At 30.3% G+C, this 16,438-nt stretch overlaps 1 protein-coding gene across 1 annotated transcript; it reads left to right on the top strand.

The window, feature by feature from the left end:
• Positions 1–6,139: 6,139 nt before the first annotated feature.
• LOC100264137 (U-box domain-containing protein 9) lies at positions 6,140–9,286 on the top strand. The gene is made up of 2 exons (XM_002263571.5): positions 6,140–6,787; positions 7,813–9,286. The coding sequence occupies exons 1-2, from the start codon at positions 6,518–6,520 to the stop codon at positions 8,890–8,892; spliced, it is 1,350 nt and encodes a 449-aa protein (XP_002263607.1). The 5' UTR covers positions 6,140–6,517; the 3' UTR covers positions 8,893–9,286.
• Positions 9,287–16,438: the final 7,152 nt, after the last annotated feature.

The raw sequence follows: 16,438 nt of genomic DNA, 5'->3' as shown, positions 1-16,438 counted from the left end.
CCAGATTTTCTTAAAGATGTATCTAGAGTCCCAAAGTTCGTTCTAGTGTGAAAAATGACTTCCAATCACTTCCTGAGAGTCCCCAAAGGAACAAATATACTATGAGAAGGAGATATGGGTCTTGGTAGCCTGAGAAACAAATGTACCGAATTTTTTTAAGGATGTACCTAGGGTTCCAAAGTCCGTTATTGGGTGAGAAACAAGCTCTAATCACCTTTCAATAGTCTCCAAAAAAACAAATGGACTATGAGAAATGAGATAGGAATCTCGGTAGCCCGAGGACTAGATGCACCAAATTTTATTAAAAATATCATAATTATATCATATCATTTTTCATTTTTTTAAGAAAAATATATAAATTTATTTTTATATTTTTGTTGCTATTTTGAATTTGGTATAAATAAATAAAATAAATTTATATATTTTTCTAAAAAAAATGAAAAATGAAATGATATAATTATGATATTTTTCTTAAAAATAAAAAAAAATGAATATTATTATACATGATAATAAATATTATAAAAACATTGAATGGAGTTTAGGTTAGGACCAAATTTGAACTTTGGCTTGAGCCTAATCTAAATAGAATTCAGCTTAAAAAAACAACTTAACCCAAAGTCAACTTGAATATTAAAAATATTTATTCAAGCCCATCTAAGCATTAGGATAATTTCAAATTGAGTTAAATCAGCCTGTCGAAATCATACCCTTATCAACTAGTAGCAATCCCTTTTTTCAATTAAAACACAACATTGGTACTTTATTTGAAATTTGTATTTGCATCTTAACTATAATATATTACCCAAAATTATACTTCAATTCAATTCATGAACATGAATTATTTCACAATCAAAATCCAATTCTAATAAAGGCAAAAAAAAAAAAAAAAAAGGAAAATACTAACACCCGTATCCATATTTATATGGAAAAATGAATAGTATTGCAAACAATAATAAGTCATGAACTTGATTGATTGAAAGCTTTGAACAATGAAATTACCCCTTAATTCAACCCTATTATTCACTCTTAGAAATATGCCATGCACTTGATTGATTGAAAGCTTTGACATGTAACTACACCGAAATTCAACCCTACTATTATTTTTGGAAACATATGATTCAACAAAAAGATGCAAATATGAACCCCACGTAAAGGTACTTAGCACATCTTTTACTATTAATAACATGAATGGTTCTATTTGACCCAAACAAATTCTTAATGAAAAAGATAGGTAATAGTCAATATTATACTTCAACTCATTTCATAGATATATTTTTCAAAATTAATCTCTAATTTTAGCTAAAGGGGAGAATCTTAAAGTATTAATATGATCACGCGTTTTTTGGGTGGAAATATTCAAAGAGTTTGAAACTATCATGTGTTATAAATTTAATTAATTGAATAGCTTAATTATTTCCTTAATCCCCATTCTTTACTCGTGGAAAGATAGAAACATGGGAGGACTTAGAATATAATTTCCAAAGAATTGTTTACCAATGTGAAGAGTTTGAAACTAATCATTTCCTTAATTTAACCCCATTCTTTACTCTTGGAAGATAGAATCAGATAGGACTTAGAATATAATTTCCAAGGGATTGTTTACTCTTAAAAATATAGAAGTTGATTAAGGGCATCCAATGTGAATTCCAAATATCGATATTTTTAAGAGTCAATTTGATAGGGATTTTAGAAAATGTTTTTAGAATTCATTTGGTAATTATTATAAAAAACACTTTTAGCTTAAGATGTGTTTCTAGAAAAAAAAATTAGGTGTTAGACAAAAATTTTAGAAACACTTTTAAAAATATGAAAAATCACTTGTAATGTTTTATAAAAAAACGCCTTATAGGTGATTCTCATAATAACACTTAAGGAAAATACTTTCATTAAAACTTCAAGTAGAAATGTTTTCAAACGCATTATGCACTCTTAATCTAAAAAGTATTTTTGAAAGAAAAAAAAAATCAAATATCGAGTAAAATTTAAAAAACACTTTTAAAATTTTGAAAAATCAGTTATAGTAATTTTCAAAAAATCATTGATAGATGATCTTCCTAAAAATACTTTTTGAGAAAACACTTCAAATATAAATATTATCAAACGTGCTCTAAATGAAATTATTCGATGTTATTTAGATTATCATTTCCACAATTGTTTTTATTAGGTCATTTTTTGTCATTTTAACCTAAATCTTTTTATAATGTAGGTAAGACCTCAATGAAGATTCTATGGTGCCCAAACTTATACTTTTCTTCCTTTCATAAGGTTTAAATAAAACAATCCCCAATTTTAATTAAGCAAAAAGTAAAAATCTTAAAATATTTCACTTGATATCATTTCTATTAAAATAGTTAATTTATTGAAAGTTTTGAAAAAACGTAATTATCACTTTAATTCAACCACATCATTTAAATGTAGGGTCCAATAAAAAAAAATTGAATTGTATGTGAATATTAATTTTTAGTTTTAGAAAATATTATTATTAATGTCAATTTCACATCGGTATATTTAACCCAAAATGTTTTCATTTAGCACACAACATAAGTGCATTAAATGAGATATGTAACTATCATCTTAATTTCATAGTACCCAAAATCATAGTCCAATTGTAATTAAGAAAAGAAAAATATCAGCATATTAATACAAGTATAAATGACATAAGAGATGATGTCATGAGAAATTGCATTGATTGATAGCTTTGAATAACATGTCATGAATATGAAAGCTTTGAAAATTTAATATCACCCTAACTCAACTTCATTATTTACTCTTAGAAACATAGAATCCACTAAAGACAAAAAGAAGGAAAGAAAAATGCAATATTATTAAGAGAAGGTTAATTTCGTTGATTTTTCCTAGGTATGGTATTTGTCGGGTTTGTGAAGCTCCCAACCTCACTCCGTTTATTCAAAATAATTATTATTTTCGTCCCATTTATTTATTTATTTTGAAAATTTTGAAAATTATTTTATTTTTTATAACTTATTTTATTGAAAAGATTTTATTATTATTATTATTATTATTTATTAAAAATAGAAAAATAAAAATTAAATTAAATTTATATATAATTGGGATGAGATGGGATGGGGTGGGACAAGGCAATACTATAATTCATCTATGGTTTTAAAAAAAATCTCAAACCCGATCCAAATCCATTTACTTAAATTTCAAACTCATCCTATTAAGAGCGGGACAAATACCTGAAAAAAAATTCATCCTATTGTAATCCTTAGTCTCTCATGAGGTTTTAACTAAATATACTTAACTCCTATAAATTTGAAATTTTATCAAATGCCTGTCATATCCTTTGTATTTCTTATTTTCACTCACCTCTCATTTCACTTAAAGTAAGAGGTTTTTTTTAATAAAATTTCAAACTCATGAGAGCTAAGTGTATTTAGTGAAATCTTAAAGGAGGTAAATGAAATTACTCCTATTAAGACATTACATTTCTATTTTGTTTGTTAGCAACTTTATTTCTTATTTTTTTCATTATAATATGGAAACATTTTTACACAATGACTTATTGTCCATTGAAGATTCGAAATTGTTCTTCATTTAGCCGGAGTGTCACAAGTAAGTTTGAAAATTTTTGATAGAGTCATGTTAGCATGTAAAAGGGTATGGATTATTTTTTTATTGTTTTAAAAAAGCTAAAATGTGTTAATTAATTTTTAGAAAGTTGATATTTTATTTTTTAAAGAAAATTCCTTTTTTGACCTTGTAGACTCTTAGGTCAAATTAATAACATATCTCTCACTATTATTGATATGAATGGTGCAATTGACCACTATTTTTAAAATTAGTCTCCAATTTTAGTTAAATATATGGGGAAAATGTTAATTATCAACATGGTTATGTGGTGAAAATGAAAGAGTTTGAAACTATCATATGTTATTAATTTGATTGATTGGTTGAAGACTATGGAAAACGTAATTGTCTCCTTAATCTATTCATGTTGTTTGCTTTTACGAATATAAAGTCTGATAAGGACAAAAAGATGAATCCCAAACAACAGAATTTCCTACTATTGCTGTTATTAAATTCTATGTTTCTATCATTACTTTTATTAGCTTTCTTTCTATCCTGCTTTGCAAGATTCAGATATGATTTGAGTCAAAATTCAGTGGTGCTAAAAATTATACTTTTTCTCAATTCATAAAGGTTAGATATTTTCAATTCAATATCTTAATTTGAATTAAGTGAATGGGAAAAACCTTAATATAATCACATGTCTAATAACAAAGTTGACTGATTGAAAATGTTAGAAAATTGTTATTATCACTTTAATTTAACAACATTTAAATGTACCTTTTATCACTAGTTTTATCATTTGTGATGAACAATATATTGAGAGTCTATTTGACAATATTATAAGAAGCATTTTTATGATAAAGAGTATTTTTGAAAAATAAATTAAATATTTGATAAAATTTAGGAAATACTTTTAAAAATCTGAAAAATCACTTTGTAGTGTTAAAAAATCACCTGTAATATTTTCTAAAGAAATGCTTGATAGATGATTCTCCTAAAAATAAAAATATTTTGACTAAAAATACTTTAAGTAAACGCATGCACTATAAATTTGATAAATATATTTTAGTATCATGAGTTTCTTAGAACCCGTTTTAATAGTGATTTTATGAAGTACTTTTAACATTTCTAATACTTGAAGGTTTTTATCATTCAAGTCTTAAAAAGTCTAAAAATGTTTTCTAAAATTAATGTCAAACACAATCTAAGTAATTTTTTAGATTTTAAAAAATGTTTTCTAAAATTTTTTAAACACCTATTTTTTTTTTTAATCTAAAAATGCTTCCAAGAATCATTGTTAAACAGACTCTTAATATCCACAACTTATCACATCAATAATAATAAAAAATCGCATAATAAATCACTTATTATTATTATTATTACAATACTTATGTATGCTAGAAAATATAATTATCACATTAACTCTATCAAATTATTCTAAGAGCTACCATCTAATGTCTATATTTTTAAGCATATGCATGGGATTGACTTTTGTAGAGGTTATTTTACCTTGTATTGCTTATATTGGTAATAGTTCTATTAGAAATTCATATTAGTTTGTGCTTGAATATTTAAAGAAAAAAACGTTTTGAAAATGTTTTTGGTAATTAAGCATGATTAAAATTAATTAGTAAGCGTCAATCAAATAAATCAATTTAAGGTTATGTTTGTTAAGTGGAAAGTAATAAAGAAAGGAAAAAAATATTAAGAAAAATTATTTTCTTCTTATTGGTTTATCGTGAAAAATTTAGAAATGATTGATTAAATGATATGAAATACTCTCATATTTATGAATTTATTTCTTCCCATATTTTTGTTTGAAAAATAACTCATTTTTGACATAAATGTCTTTAACTATTTCAAAAATTTACAAAGTGTTTTAAAAAAATAATTATTTTTACAAGAAAATAATAAAAACATTTTTATTAAAATGAAGCTAAAAAATGATGAAAGGTTAATTTCCTAAAAATGGGTTTTCAATGATCCTTTTAATCAAATAACCAAACTTGTGTACTTTCATATTATTTAATAGTTATATAAAAGAGAAAAAAAAGAAGTAAAATGAGGCTTTTTTTTTTCTTCATTTCTTTGATTTTTACTCTTTATTTATTTATTAAATTTCTCTCAAATTTTTTCGAAAATCATAACTAAAGTGAATTTTCAAAATTTTAAAAGTGATTTTTTGAACCTTCTAATATTTATTTTTTTTAAAAAATGCTTTATTTGCTTTAAAAACATGCTTTTAAATAATAGAAAACACTTCTAACACTCTCAAAATCACTCCCACACGAGCTTTTAATAAGGGTGTTGGATTATCATTTCTATTACTAGTTTGATCACTTATTAGCCATAAGTGATCCAAAATATACTAAAAGTTTTATCAATCATCTACCAAGTCAAAAAGATGATCATAAATATGGTAGAATAAATCAGACTTGTAATTATGACCTTAATTAAAACCACCCATTTAGATGTAACCACAAGTTCTAGATTATGACACCACTCCAACCCAAGATGTCGATGTCCTAAGAGAGCAAATACCAACGCACCACCGTTCTTATTATTGACACAAACACGCATGTTGCCATGTACATTTGTTTGGAGTCCACTCTCTCCACATGCCCTGCCTTGCCACCTATGCTTTTTAGAGCATTGAAAAATCCCAGCCCCAATCACTCGCTAAAGTGATGAGCAAGGCAAGTGCAAACCAAGTTTGGAGCGCGTTTTGCCAGCTGTGAGGCCAGGATCCCATGACCCCACGCGGGCCCTCTGTTTTTTTCTCAGTCATCTGCACAATTCTCTCACATTTCCACTCCAGCAACATAAATCAAATATTGTAAGAGATTTTGCAGCCCAGTGGGTGAAGGATAAAGGCAGTAATGGGAGAAATTTTGCCATCAATGCCACGGTGAGGAAATGATGAGCCATAGAACTCCAGGAAAACGATATCATAGCAGAGATTTCGCAATCTAGGCATTTTATTATGGCGAAAACGGGGGTGTTGGAGACGGATCCGAGAGTGGCGGAGTTGAAGAAGGAGCTGCAGAGGCTGGTGAAGTCTATTGTGGAAGACGATGATTACAGCGTCGAGGTGATGGATCGAGCCAGAGAGGCGTTGTGTTCTATTAAGGATTTGAAGGTGAAGCGATCCATGTCGTTGAAGCTCCACGGCCCTCACTCGTTTCCTGAGGAGTTTCGCTGCCCTCTTTCTCGGGAAATGATGAGAGATCCTGTGATTTTGGCTACAGGGCAGGTGAGAGTTTGAATTGGGATGATTGCTTTGTTTGGTTTGTGAGAAAATACGGGGAAGTGGGGGAATTTTAACTTTGTCGTTGTTTGGGGCGGAGGAAAATTGTGATTTCTCGCTGGTTGAGCCTAATTGGCTTCATTCCGAGGCCTAAGCAATTTATTTTTTCAGTTTTCTGTCCAGTTTCTCGGCAACCAAACAGATGGTTGAAGAGTTTTTCTTGTTATATTTTTCTCCCTTTTCCTAATTTTTGTGTTGAATTTGTTTATAAACTTAAATTTATGTTCTGTTTGATTGCCGAGAATTTGTAGGAAATGAAGACAAAAATAAAATTTCTAGTTAGGCTGCCGATCGCTTTCCATTTCCCCCCCTATTTTCTCAGCAACCAAACAGAGCTGTCAGCATTTCATTGAGATGCAATGAACTACGAATATTCTTTTTCTTTTCCATTTTTCTTGGTGCATTCTATTTCAGTCTTGAAAAATTATAAGGGACTCTGATTATTTTGGTGGTTGGTAGAATTGAAGATTTTTTTTTTTTGGTTTTTCCTTCTGTCTTGTTGTTTGTTGTTATTATACTTTTGAACATGGAAATGCTTAGAATTATGAGTGTTGACAGCATGCCTTGATTAACCATTATCGAAAAGGACAAAAGAAAGATGTTCATAATGCCTGCTTATTTGGAACTCAGCATCTGAGTTGGTTGTTTGGATCATTTTCTACTCTTAGAGTCGTTCAGTTTTTTTCATTCCATGAACAATCCAACAATTGAAAATGTGGCCTGCAGATGTGCATTGATCATTGTTAAATTACACTTGGCATAGAAAATATTTGTTTAGTTAGGTTAAATTGCCAAGTTATTTAGATTCTAGTTGGTATTGTTCCTCAAAAATGATTTTTTTGATCTGGAAAATATCAAAATAAATCGAGAATTGTAGTAATACAAAATTATCTGTTTCATCCATGCTTACTCGTGGTCTTGCAGTTCTTGATTCGGTTTCCTGTTTTTGGCATTTTGTTTCTCTTGTCCAGACTTACGACAGACCCTTCATTCAGAAATGGCTGAAAGCAGGGAACCGGACATGCCCTCTAACCCAACAGGTCCTCTCTCACACTATGCTTACTCCCAATCACTTGATCCGGGAAATGATATCACAATGGTGCCAGAGTCATGGGATTGAATTGACAGACCCGGATCAGTACAGCAATGAGGACCAGATAATGGATGCAGATCGAAGCCGTTTTATTGATTTGCTTGAGAAGATGTCTTCCTCGGCTCTTGAGCAGAAAGAAGCTGCAAAGGAGCTTCGATTGTTGACCAAGAGAATGCCATCATTCAGGGCACTTTTTGGCGAGTCTCTTGATGCCATCCCTCAATTGCTTAATCCATTCTCACAAAACAAGGGTGGAATTCACCCTGACCTCCAAGAGGACTTGATCACGACGCTCTTGAATCTATCAATCCATGACAACAACAAAAAGCTTGTGGCTGAAACCCCAATGGTAATTCCTCTTCTTATGGATGCATTGAAATCTGGAACCATTGAAACTAGGAGCAATGCAGCTGCCACCATCTTCACATTGTCAGCTCTGGACTCCAACAAGGCACTCATTGGGAAATCTGGTGTTTTGAAACCCCTAATCGACCTTCTAGAAGAGGGGCACCCGTCAGTTATGAAAGATGTTGCTTCGGCAATTTTCAATCTGTGCATCATCCATGAGAACAAGTCGAGAGCTGTTCACGAGGGTGCAGTCAAGGTGCTTATGAAGAAGATCATGAACCAAACTCATGTTGATGAGCTTCTGGCCATCCTGGCAATGCTGTCCACCCATCAGAAGGCGATCGAGGAAATGGGCGATCTTGGAGCTGTGTCTTGCTTGCTGACCATCATCAGGGAGAGCAGCTGCGACCGCAACAAGGAGAACTGCATTGCCATCCTCCACAGTGTCTGCTTGAACGATCGAACCAAGTTGAGGGAGCTCAGGGAAGAGGAAAACACCTACAGAACAATCTCGAAACTGTCCCAGACTGGGACTGCAAGAGCCAAGAGGAAGGCGAATGGCATTCTGGAGAGACTGAGGAGAGCTCTTAATATTACACATACTGCATGAAGAAAACCACACTGCATTCTCAACAAGTTACTCAAGAAAATCTGTAAATTCTCTGCGAGCTTCCAGCACACTGGGGATTAGGGCATCATCCGGTGGCTGGTTCCACACCTTCTTTCCACATATCGGTGACTAGGGCATTGTCCAGTAGCTGGTTTTACGCCTTCTTCCAGCATACTGGCCACTAAGGCATTGCCCGGTGGCCGGTTCTTCCAGCACACCGGGCACTGTGGCAGCTTGTCTGGTGGCAGTTGTCAACCGCCATTTTGTAAATTCTACTTCCTCGCTAGGGTTTGAATCCGGAGGTTGATGAGTCTCACTGTGAATAAATTGTATGGGAGCTTTGTTTATGAAATATTCTCATGTTTTTGTCCAATAATTACTGCATATTTCTCCATTGCTTGATGCTCTCTGCCCTTTTTACTTGCTCTGTTGTAAACTTTTTTCTTTGGTTTGTTTTTTACACAAATTCAGTGGCATTGCATGTAATTTTGTATAAAATAAAGGGTAACAATTTATTATATTTGTTCAGAGATGCAACCATTTTATGGTTGTAAGTAACTTCTGACCTCCCATTTTTTCACTTGAAAAAGATTAAAATCTATGTTGGGACTTGTTTGGATTGACATGTTTTAAAGTTGTTAACAATATGCCATAAGAGCTTGAAACTGCCTTTGGTTGATTTCAACAAAATTACTTTCCTGATCACATTGATGAGTATTTAAAGTAGAAGTCAGCGTTCATGAGTAATTAAAAATTAAAGTGGAGATAAAAAGGGATGCCAAACAAGTCCTAACCACTTGAGAAGATCCACAGACAAAATGAATGGGTGAGAAAAAGGGAGACTCTGAGCAGATTGGATGGTTGAGTGAGTGATAACTGATAACTAGGAGTGTGGTCCACCCACCATATTGTGGAAGAATACTATTATTTTTCTTCTTGCCTATTCGATCTTTCTTCTCTCGCTGATTCGTTTACTTTTTGTCCTCTTCTCCCCCTTTTGTTTTCATTTAAAAAAATATATTTAATAACTTAAATTAAATTATTAAATAACTTTAAACCATTAAATTGATTTACCAAACACCTACTTAATATAAGTTTACATCGTCTACACATTAACAAAAATAAAATTTCTATTATAATACCTTGTAAGTTAGAAAGCGCTTCAGACTTATGTCTTTGCTAATTTTAGGTGTTTTAATGATATCATTTGAAAATTTGTTAATGATTCTTATAGCAGAAATCCACTATTTTTTTTTATGTACAAGTGATTATAGTAATATTTTGGAATTTAATCAATTATTATTCCAATAATTCCTAAAATTATATTTAAAATTTTCACATTTTGATAATAATTTTTTTTATTTTTTTATTTTTTTATATTTATAATACCTTGGAATTTAATATTTTTTAAAACTTTCATGAATATTAATATTTTATCATTTATTAATAAAAAATGATAAACAATCAATAATGCAATCCACTAATATCAGAATACTCTGCCTACCATTCACCTCAATTTTCATTTTAGGTGATATTTCATTTTCCATCAAGGTGGCTTCAACTTATTTGGCTGCAACAATAATGATAACAGAAGCACAAGTCTTATTCAAATAAGTCATTTGTGTTTGGACATGGGGATAGTGGGATCTATAATAATGAAAATGAAGAAAATAATGAAAAAAATTTAAATACAAAAAATTCTAAATTCTAAATTCTAAATTTTGGATATTAGACCATTTTATATTAAATACATTTTATTTATATCAAAATAACTAATCTTATGAATGAAAGGCCATAGATTGATTGGGTTAAACTCAACCCAAACTTAATCCAACCTAACTTCTAACATGAAGTATTCAACTCAAACTTAACCCAACCTCATTTTTCTCAACTCGAGTTCATTGGGTTAAACTCAGATTGATTGGGTTAGACTCAGATTGGAATCGGGTTGATTGAGTTATATTCGAATTAGTCATGTTGATTAAATTGCATAATTCAAAATCCATCTATGGTGGTTTTTTTTTTTTTTTTTATATTTATATATTTATACAAAAATTTTAAAACAAATAATACAATTTCAATATAATAATAAAATAGTAAAAACAAACTTATATATCTTTTAAAAAATGAAAAAGTATATGATATAATTATAATTTGATATTTTTCTTTAAAATCTAAAAAGAAAATGAATATTATTATGTAGGCTCAAGTTGTTCAAACTTTGGTCCAAACTCAACTCAAATTGAGTTTGAGTTTGAGAAAACTAAATTTTAAGTTCAATTCAAGTATTGAAAACATTTGTCCAAACTACTGTAAAAGATTTAACTACAGATATTAAAAGCCTAACTTCTCTTAAATATTTGAACGAATACAAAATAGCTATACAAGAAGTCTTTGACGAACTTTTTGCTATAGAAACCCTAATTAAAAGAGAAATTATAAAATATTATATTGATAATTTATATGCTAGTTCATCTAATTAGAAAATATTAAACTAATGAACCCTCATCTACAAACCAAAGAGGTAAAACAGTTAAAATTTCTAGTAGAAACACAATTCAAAATAACAAAGGTAGTATTACAAGAACATAAGAAACAAATTCAAGAAGAAAACCAAAATAATATCAACCAAAATAATATAAATTGTTTAAGAGAAATCCAGATAAGACAAATAAAATCCGTAGAAAAACTAAACACAGTCTTAGGAATTAGAAAAGAAGTTGGAAGACTTTAAGAACCATAACTTGCTAAGAAATAACCTAGATTATATTAAAGAACAATTAGCTAGAGAAGAAAAATTTATTAGAAAAGAAATAGAACAAATAAAATTTGAACAACAAAATTTAAAAGAAACATTCGAAAAGGTTAACCAAAAGATATATATATATATATATAGGATCATTAGAGGAACAAAAATTAAATAACTTTTTAAGACAATTTGAAAACTTTAGTTTAGGAGAAAAACCAGTAATTAGTATAGAATGAAAAATAAATCATTTTGAACCAAAAAGTTTAGCAATAAAACCATGGAAATAGTAGAAGTTATAAACCCCAAAGATAATGTAAAAGAATTTATTGAAGAAAATTTAAAGAAGACAATAAAGGAAGTAACACCTGATGCGACTCATGGTAGCTTAGCTTTAAAGGCGTATCAACAAAATTTATACCTTGAATACTATTACTAAAGTAGCCAAGCTACTATAGCATAGTGGTTCTAGGATCGTTCACTGGGAAGGGTTTTCGCAAACACAAGTGATATTCAAGTTAGGAAAATAGGTGATTTTCTTATGGATGTTAGCTTTAAAAGAAGATGTAAATGTTTTAGAAAGATTTAAACTAATCTAAGCTAACATTAAAGACTAAAATGAAAGGGTGTAAAAACAAGTTTCTCAAAGATAGGATAGCTATGCTCTGGCTCTTATGCAAATTGGAAATCTCAGGATAGGCTCCTCGCGTTGGGGTTGCAACTATGGTGATGCTTGCTTCCCGAACCGGTATGGATTTAGCAAATCACGTTTTAATCCTTTAAAATGGCAAAACAGATGGTAGTGAATTTCATCAATGGTTATTCACCTTAGACTTCCTTTGAATGGCTCGTAAGAGATAACTAATGGTCTAAAGCCAAAAGCTTACCAAATATTGGCAACTCAAAGTCATTCCAGTTGATAAACTCACCTTTCAATGGCCATTGAAATTGGTTCTAACGGATTAATACAAAACTTGGAATTGAAAACCTCACCTTCCAATAGCTCGTAGGAGATAACTAATGGATAGAAATCCAAAAGCTTATCAAGTATTGGCCGTTGGAAGTTGTCCAAAGGAAATAAAAACCAAACTTTGCATTAATGAACCTTTAATGAAAAACGACTACCTTACCTTCCGGGTGTGAGAAATTTCCATGGGATTGCATCCAAGTCATCACATAACATCCATACTTTGAGAAACTAAAAGTTTTAGCCAATCATCCTCTGAGGAAAAGCCCTTAGAGGCTGTTTGGCTACCAAGAAAATAAAATAGTGAAGAGAAAAGAGAAAACGAGAGAGTGTAAAACGTAATATGTATTATATATCTATATGTCAATATTTGTTACAACGGATGCAAGGGGATATAAATAGAGAAGTTTTTCCAACCTTCCTAGCTAAGAAATCTTATGATTGGTGGATTACAAGGAGAAGAATGGAAATTTATACAAAAATATCCAAAAGAAAAGATCTCGTGTGGAGTCGGCAGAAACAGGGGAAAATTCGCACCACGCAAAGGGGTGTGCGAAATTTTCGCACACCTGAAGAAGGTGTGCGAATTTCGCACACCATTCGCACAGCTAAAGAGGGTGTGCGAAATTTTCGCACACCTGGAGCAGTTGTCTTCCGAAGGCCATATTTTCCTCGTTTCAGCTCCAAATCATACACGGTTTGAAGCGTTGGATTCTTGACTTCCTGAGCTTTGAAATGGTATATAGCATGTAGAGAATGGACTTCGGGAAGTGCTCCAAAAGTGCCAACGAAGACTGCAGCTGCTGTCCTCTGTTTTCCTCCTTGCTTCTCTTTGCTTTTCTTTGCTTTTCTCCTTTGTTGGCTTGCTTTGGTGTAGCTAAAAGCTTGCTTTAACTTGTCCAAGTAGCTCCTCCATCATTTGGCATGCTTGAATTGATTCATAAGCTGATATAAACATGTAAACTTGCCACAAAATGGTTAAAACCAATTACTAAGGACCTTAATGAATTAATTGGGTTAAATGAATATGATTACTACTCAAAGGTGCTTAAAACCATTATAATTAGGTCTACAAAATAGCACTTTTTGGTAGTAATCAACACCTTACAAAAAACAATTAGCTCAAAATTCTAAAAAACCTAGATTTTTAAATCAACATACTATAAGTTCAATAGGAAATATTGTATATTTAGACTTAGTCTCTCCAGAAACAAAACATAAACTATTAAAAAATAAAACAGATAAATATATGTATTTAGGAATAATTTTAATATGAATAATAGGACTTCATCGTAAAGAAATTGGAGTACTTATAAATATTAACCTTTTAGATACTAGAAACAATATAGTAGGACGAGCTCTTTTAGCTAGTGCAAAAGTAAATATGAACCAAAATTACGCAGTCATTGGTTGTATACCTCATATTTTGTATAGATCTTAATGAATTCACAGAAAAAAATAAAAATAATTGTAAATACTAAAGGTTATGATATGGAATTAGGAAGTAAGAACCTTAACATAGCTATAGGATTTATAGGAAAAACCACTAATGCTTTAAGTTCAAAATGTATGATGGAATTTGATGATATAGTAAAAGCCTTTGGAAGTAAGGCTGTAAATATGATATAAGTAAAACCTGTAAATATAGATTATTTGTTAGGACAAGAGTGAGAATTACCTTAAATAAATAAACTAGTAGTACCAACATGTAGTAGTTTATATGAAAATTAAGATGGAAGTGCAAGTATAACCTTTGGAAATTATAAAACTGTAAATGTAGAGGTAAAGTCAGATAGTGAGATAAAAATTGTAAATGTTATACAAGAAGAGATTTTATTAAATATTGAAAAGTAGAAAACCTATATAAAAACTTAGAGCTAGTTAATATAATATTAGAGGAATTCAGTAACCCCATGTTACTAGGTATATAAAAAAAACTTTGTTGATATAATGTGTAAATACTATACAGATGAGCAAATAATAGAACAACTTTATAAAACCAATTTAATAAAAAAAACTTATAGATATAGAAACAATAAATCAATTTACTATTCAACCAAGAGCTAAAAAAAACCTAGAAATAGTCTCAAATGAGTCAGTAAATACAATAAATGAAGAAAAATAATTTACAAATGTAAAAAATGAAATAGTAAGGTATAATAAGCCATACAATAAGCCAAAAAGACCTCAATGGAAAACTAAAATAGAACCTACTAGTTCTCTACAACCAATATATGAATATGGAACAATATTAGATATAGATAGTACACAAGATCTTAGGAAAACCATAGAAAATTGGGAATAATCTTTAAATTCAGCCAGTGTAGTAGTATCCTTTGAAAACCAACAAGAAATTTATGAATTTTGTAAAAGTACCCTTAGAGGAACCGTATTACAATTCTTGAGAAACATGGAACAAGAAAACAATAGTTATTTTCAAGAAGTTAGAAACAATTTTAGCAAATCTGTATTTATAAATTTAATAAAACTATATTTTTTAAGAACAACTCAAGAAGATGTAAAAGAACCCACAATATACCTTCATAAGTTAGAAAAATTGAAATTATGTAACCTTTTGTATATAAAAGAATATGAACAAAAATTTATAAAATATGCAATCCTTACTAGAATCGATAGAACCCCTAAATATTTAAATAAATATATATTAAAAATACAAGGACCTGGAGGACTTAGACTATGGAATGAATTTTCAACCTCCAAATATAAAAACTCTCCTTATATTGGTGTTAGAATAGAATTTGTAAAAAAATTGGTTACAAAGATAATGTGTAAGTATAGGAGAAAGAAGCCAAATAAAGAAACAAGACATAAATCAACAACTTTGTAGAAAATTACAAATAGGAGAAAATTTAGACATATGATGTAGAGAATATAAGTTTAGAAAACCTAAGAACTATAATAAAGTTTTAAGAAGAAAATCAAAAACCTTTTATAAAAAAATGACCATATCAAACAAGATATAAAAAAAAAACCTGGAAAGTTTTGGATAAAGAGAAAAAGAACTACAAAAAGAAAAAGACAATGTAAATGTTATTTGTGTGGTCAGAAAGGCCATATAAGACCTGAATGTCCTGAACTTAAAAAACCATTAAATGAATGAAGTAGAAAAATCCAAGTAAAAATAAACCTAATAAATGAGTATTAGGTAAATAGTGAAGAAGAACTCATTAGTGAATTAGATTTTGAAAATGAAAATTCAAGTGTATATAGTATAGATGATAGTGAAACTGAAAAAGAAGTTTGTATGATCATTGAAAAAGAGGAAAATCAACCTAAGAAAACCCTTTTGGCATAATATGCAGCAACTGTCATTCCTTCTTGTTTCAAGTTTACGATTTCACTTCTGAGTTGATGAACCCTCGGAGCATTTCCAACAGCATATCTTTCTTTGAGATCCTCCCACATGTCTTTTGCAGTCAGCGCATAGGCTACACTCGAATGTAAACTCTTGTCGATCACATTAAACATCCATGATATAATCATCGAGTTACATGCTTCCCATGCATTCAATTCGTTTCCATCTTCTCCTTTTGGTTTGTTTACTGTCCCATCAATGATCCCAAGCTTGTTTTTCGCTCTCAATGCATTTTTAACAGCCTTCTCCCACATATCATAATTTTCACCATTGAACACACATGTCGTGATGGTTGCCCCTGGATTATCAGATGGATGTAGGTAAAGAGGTGAAGATGGTTCTATCATCTTTGTGTGAGTTGAAGGTTTTTCTGCCATGATATATTTTCTTCAGGTATCTGGCTCTGATACCATGACAGAAGTTGTGGAATAAAGGCTGAAAATTTCTTATATCTGAA

This window comes from Vitis vinifera, chromosome 7, assembly GCF_030704535.1.
Source record: "Vitis vinifera cultivar Pinot Noir 40024 chromosome 7, ASM3070453v1".
NCBI classification, from domain to species: domain Eukaryota; kingdom Viridiplantae; phylum Streptophyta; class Magnoliopsida; order Vitales; family Vitaceae; genus Vitis; species Vitis vinifera.
This window is presented reverse-complemented; position numbering and strand designations above follow the sequence as displayed.

Coding starts and splice junctions, on each gene's coding strand:
- LOC100264137 (XM_002263571.5), top strand. CDS start 6,518: ATGGCGAAAACGGGGGTGTTGGAGACGGATCCGAGAGTGGCGGAGTTG. Junction 6,788..7,812: donor TGATTTTGGCTACAGGGCAG/GTGAGAGTTTGA, acceptor TCTCTTGTCCAG/ACTTACGACAGACCCTTCAT.